The sequence below is a fragment of the Micropterus dolomieu genome, linkage group LG06 (genome assembly GCF_021292245.1).
Source record: "Micropterus dolomieu isolate WLL.071019.BEF.003 ecotype Adirondacks linkage group LG06, ASM2129224v1, whole genome shotgun sequence".
Classification (NCBI taxonomy): domain Eukaryota; kingdom Metazoa; phylum Chordata; class Actinopteri; order Centrarchiformes; family Centrarchidae; genus Micropterus; species Micropterus dolomieu.
The window spans coordinates 25285830-25291769 of record NC_060155.1 but is presented as its reverse complement, the minus strand read 5'-3'; the positions used below and the strand labels follow the sequence as shown (position 1 = coordinate 25291769).

The 5940-nt window shown below is 40.5% G+C and overlaps 1 protein-coding gene across 1 annotated transcript; it reads right to left on the bottom strand.

Annotated features, from left to right (window-relative positions):
- Positions 1-233: 233 nt before the first annotated feature.
- LOC123972530 (zinc finger and SCAN domain-containing protein 12-like) lies at positions 234-5235 on the bottom strand. The gene is made up of 2 exons (XM_046052055.1): positions 4946-5235; positions 234-2342 (listed from the first exon to the last, which is right to left on the bottom strand). Exons 1-2 carry the CDS (start codon positions 5118-5120, stop codon positions 1507-1509), a joined length of 1011 nt encoding a protein of 336 aa, XP_045908011.1. The 5' UTR covers positions 5121-5235; the 3' UTR covers positions 234-1506.
- Positions 5236-5940: the final 705 nt, after the last annotated feature.

Sequence of the window (5940 nt, the reverse complement as noted above, 5' to 3'; positions counted from 1 at the left end):
TATCTAACACATTTTGCCTTTAAAATGCTCTGTCACTCAGTAAAAAACATGTTTTCCTAAAAGAGTTCACACTGACACTTACTTGACTTTGTAGTCGATCCTAAATTCCTCATGAATTGTTCTTCCAGTTCCAGTAGTCTCACAACATGAAGCCCCACAGCACAAATGCAAAGTGACAAATGGAAACAAATTTCATTTTGAAAAACACTGGAAAAAATTAAACTAAAACATTATTTTAAACATAATTTACCAGATTTTATTTACATGTATCGATCAAGACAATTTTACAACCGGTTAGTCTCATAAAAGCATCTTTAAACCTTTGGATAAACGCAAAACTGCAGCATTACCCACATAAAACACTGACATGTTTTCTTAGTTTGTAAAATATTTAGAAATTTACAAGTGGTTCACCTGAAGACTGTAACTGTAATACTGAATTATTCTCTACTTCTTGCTGATTTTGAGAATCATTTCCATCACGGTCAGCAGCTCGTTCACTTAACAAGTCCAGCTGCCCGTTTTTAGTGAAAGGTCAACGACTAGTCAGCCTTGTAAATAGACAAATCAAATATACCCACCAAAGTCCTTCAAATATCTACGGAGGACGTGTAAACACAATTAACCTCACAGAAACAGATCCACAGCACATGACCAGCATGAGTTCACCTGTCTCAATGGAAATGGGGACAAAACATCAATTTGAATATGAACATCACCTTTAGCAGATATGGGGCCTGTTTTAGAAAGCAGGTTTAAACAAACTGACTAACTGAGTTGATTACCTGAGTTAGTTCAATCAACTTTAATCCTGTGGATATAGTGCGTTTAAATGACCTCTCTTCCTGGAACGGAAAACGCAGAGTTTCCTCCATCTCAGGGTTGGGCCCCAAGCACTGCCACACGACAGAGAAGTTATGACCTTACAATAGCTATAGCAATATAACCAAAGGTGAACACGCAACCCCACATGTCACATGAAAGTCTACTAAGTTGTCACAATTTTGGCAAATCCCCACCTCCCATGATCCAGATGAATTATGCACACACCCACCTCTTGCACACGTGCGAGGAAAAAGGCGCCGGCGTGTGACTCCAGGCACATTTACAGTGAGGAATTTCACCACATTTCTCCAAAATGTAGAAAAATATTAACATTCTGAGAGTTTTTACATCTTTGTTGTGTGTAAAATTATACTGAAACCAGGATATCTCCACATAAATGTATTTGCAGAATGCCTGTTGCTGTGCGCGTTTGTTGAAAATGACATGTACAACTATTCTGTTACATACCATTCCCACCCACGTACAGGTACGATGACACCTCACATCGTGGTAGGTAAATAAATATGTTCACCTACATACACAAAAGCCCTGAGTTGGATGGTAAAAAAGTGATAAGTTCACTGCTGCTGAAAACTTTTCCTGAACCAACAACGCGAACGCTTCTTTTACTGCTGCCGCCATCACTTTGAGTTTCTGAATCTGAAATTTAATTCTGTCTTCTCAGAATCCTTTTGTCAATCTCTCACCAACAAAGTTTTCCCTCGTGTGGACAGTCATGTGTTGCGTCAGATTTCCTTTTTGTGCAAATCTCTCACCACAAACAGGACAACTACAGGGTTTCTCCCTCGTGTGAACTGTCAAGTGTTGCGTCAGATTTCCTTTCTGTGCAAATCGTTTACCACAGAGAGAGCAACCAAAGGGTCTCTCTCCGGTGTGACATCTCATGTGTGCCTGCAAATGGTGCTTCTGGCCAAATCTTCTGCCACATTTTGAGCAACTAAACAATTTATTGCCAGTATTACGTCCCATGTCATTTACAGGAACTCTATTTTTCATAGTACTTAAATCTGTCTGAGGTTTCCTGCTCTCCTTCCAATCGCAACCACTGTCTTCAGTCATAGCTTCAGAAGAGTTTGACGTATTGTCATCAGATCCAGATAGACATTTAAAACCAGATACTAAGTTTTTGTCTGGTTCTGATCCTCCACAGTCCTCTCCATCTGCTTCTGTTTTCATCGGTTCGGTTGAGCAGCTGGCTGGAAGCTCTGCCTCGCTGTTCTCCTCAGTTTGTTTTTGATGAAGCTGTGAGGAGATTGGTTTCTCTTCATCATCCTCACTCTTCACAGGGACATGAGTGAATGGGAAATTGGGGATGTCCTCCTCATGTAGTCCTTGCAGCGGGCTCCTGACCTCCTGACTATTACAGAAATCCTGTTTTTCCTCTTTAATGTGTAGGTGCTCTGGGTCCTCCTGTTCCAGGCTATTGCTCCACTCCTGCTGCTCAGAAGGAACCTCTTCTTTAATCACCAGCTGCTGCTGGACTTCTGCAGAAACCACTGAAATACAGACACACACAAAGTTTTAGTTAATCCAAGTGGCATGCCTTTATGTAACGGTGATGAGTACCTGGCACTAGGGGTATAATAATTCTTCAAATCCACGCAAATCCTGCCCGAACTTTAACAACGTTTCCCACATGTAGACTTTACTCGGGTGGGCCGCCCAGGTAACAGGTATTAGGCTACATTCCAAGACGCGGACACAGTGGATATTTTACAAGCATGAACCAGGTAAAGCGACAGTAAACACACAACCCGTTGGTTTCGATAGGCTACATCATTAACAAGCCTCCTCCACATGTGGCGCACGAGTTTTGTGTCTTTTCGGCAACTTTATAAAACGTACTGCTGATGGAGAAGGTCAGCGGAGCAGACACTTACAGGGAGAGAGAGAGACAGGAAGAGGCGGGGCATGAAGGTGTGTTTGCAGCAGAGGTGTGAGAGTGTGGGAAAAAGAAAACTGAAAGGAAACAGAGCCGATTCAATTAGAAAGTAAACACTAAAATAAGGTGGAGAATGTAGCAGAATTAAAAGGGTGAAACAAGAAATAACCTACTACAAATAGAAATATACCCTGCTAGTAGGATTGCGAAATCAAAATTCATTGAAAAAAGATAGATGTAATTATTTCTAAAATTCACAACATATTTTTATCTAATATTCTGCTTCAAACCACATTTGTTGGCATTGACGTTTCAAAAACAACATTTCAACTGAGGTTTGCTCTCCCGCTTGGCGCACACAAAGGGAGGACTTTCTAGCAGAAATTTAATGGCACCATAAATTACAGTTATATAACCACAATGAAAAAAATAATATATTTCGGATGTGACATTGTTACTTTAGTTTCAGCCACTGGCCTTTGCACAAGGTCACACCAAACACCAAACTTCTGCACTGGACTGTTGTTAAATATTTAGTGATAAAGAATTATTCCTGGTTTACCATAGACTGTATACAAATCAGTTCTGGTGAAAAGCAAATTATGTTTTAAATCAAAAACACAATGAATGAAACTGGTCTACACGGCGTTAGCTCGTGATAACAAAAGGTTAAACAAAATAAAGTCACAACATCAGATGCTGGGTGGTGTAAATATATTTGTTCTTTGTTTTTATTGGAAACATCTACATTTTTTATGGCATATAAAATATAATTTTATTTTTTAACATTAAATGTTTTGTCTTGTAAGTATATATTGTTTAATATTTTATATATAATATTTAACATGCTGCCCTCTTGTCCTATTTATTTGTGTGTGTGTGTGTGTGTGTGTGTGTGTGTGTGTGTGTGTGTGTGGTACAACACAAAACCAGTCTATGCACAAAACTGATTGGATAATTCCTGTCAGCCTGGCTTCAATTTTAAACGGTTTATTTAATTGTTGCAATTTAGGGATGACATGATCAGACTAATTACAGTCAAGATGACCCACTAGGTGCGTTTGATTCATAGACTGTATGGTTTGATTTAATGCGGCACTGCGCAGCGCTGACTTAACATGATGCATGCTGGACTTAAAACAAGGCATGCTGGTTAGAAATTGCGCATTAAGTCAAATGCACCTATTATGGTGTCACCATGGCGTCATACTGCTCCCCAGTGGACATGCAGAGTGCATGCAGCTTTGCAGTGTTAAATCTGCCACTTGGCCTCTTGCTCTCTGCTTTGTCCTTTTCCACTTGGTTAGTGGTTCAGCTCCTGCTTGGAACAGATCTTTCAGCACTTGTACACTAGAAGCTGTTTCTGATTGCTTTAAACAAAGTTTGAAGAATAAGTTGGGGGGGGGGAGACAGGTAAGAAATAAATGGCAGGAAAACCTAGGCAGAGGTTTCCATGTGAGGCAGGCCTCCATAAGGGGGACTCCAAACAGTTTCAGGGAAGGCTCAGTGAGTGGAAGTGAAAAAATATTACATTAGTTATCTAAAAAGGAGATCACATAAAATAGACTGTGTGTGTGTGTGTGTGTGTTATTTGGTTAAAGAGAAAGGAACCGTTTGTCCCACTTTATCAGAGTCAGAAACTAATAAATGTCTCAGGATGTCTAATGTATTTGGTGAAGTCTGAAGTTATGTCAAACAGCTATATTAGGCTATCCTGTCTCAGTTGTTGAGTGTCTATGGGATCATCCAACATCATCATGATCCCATTGGCATCCAGGAATTGAGCAGGTGAGGGTGGTGCCTTTTCCACGCTTTGTCTGAGGGGAGGCCCCATAGTCTCAGACTTAAAAACCCCTGGCCTAAGGTAATTTAAAACCCCGCTCGCTCTTCTATTGGTGCAGATCTGGAGCACTGGCTGTCCAGCAAATGCACAATGCGCTTGGAACTTGATGCTTGCAGCTTTCATTATCATCATCATTATAATAATTAGGTTTTCAAGGGGAGAATCTGCAGAATTGTTCTTCCTTCAAAGTTGACTTAATGCGGCCCTGATTAGCGACACCTGAGTCTGGCTCTCTCCTGAATGGTAGACCGAGGAATGTGTGGGATGCACACGTTTCCTCGTTTTGATAGGCTCCCTGTTTCTGTGTGGGAAATGGCGTATGCATCTGGCTCCAGGAAGCTGTGTGTGAATAATAAACGTGTTATTTTGCAAACCTGCTGTGAGCAGCTTCTCCTCAGGGTTTGACACTGTATCCAGCAGCTTGCGATGGCGGCTCTCCATCTCCTCCTCAGACTCGGTTATTGTTTTCTCCAAGTGCACAATGATCTCCTCCACTGCCGCAGTTAGCCGCTGGTAGATGAAAACCCGCAGACTCTGCAGTCTGGACATTTTCCTCAGATGACTGGTCTGCAGATTTAACAAGAGGACTTGAGAGCTTCTCTGTTGCTATTATGAAGTAACGTGTTTAGTCCGGTCGCTGCGCTTCCTCTTCCTCTTCTTCTTTATTGCTTTATGGCAGATTACAACCATGACATTTAAAGGTGCATACCGCCACCTACTGTTCGGAGTATATAGCATGAACTATGTTCGTTGGGACTACTTTATATCAAAATAAATAAATAGATAAAAACAAAACAAATAAACAACCTAAAAAAAAACAACCTAAATCCTATTATATATTATATATTTTTCAGATATTGTACAACAGCTTTCTGTGCATCCTTTACCCCATCTCCTGTTGTTGTGCCTAATGAAACTTAAAGGTTCCACTTCCTTCCTGCCTGACTTCTTCTGATTTAGCCTCGTCCTCTCATCCCTATATTTCCTACAGTCGAATAGTACATGTTCTACACTTTCCTTGGACCTACATTACTAAACATTCATCTGATTGACCCTCTATGATCAAACCTTCGCCTGGTTAAAACGCTCTCCTCTCTTCTCTTCCTTTTAGTCACACCCTGAGTATTAATAGATTTTTGCAAACTGTAATATTTCCTTCCACTTTTTTCCTGCCATTTCTTCATCATTTCTTTTTTGATTATCGCCTTAGCTTCTACTTTTCCAAGGGTATATTTATGACATTGTTTGTCCTGGTTGATATTTTAGCTATTTTGTCTGCTCCCTCATTCCCTTTTATACCTATGTAGGCAGACCAAGCAGAATCTCAGATCTATCCGTAGTCTCTGTAGTCTAAATACACATTTCTAGC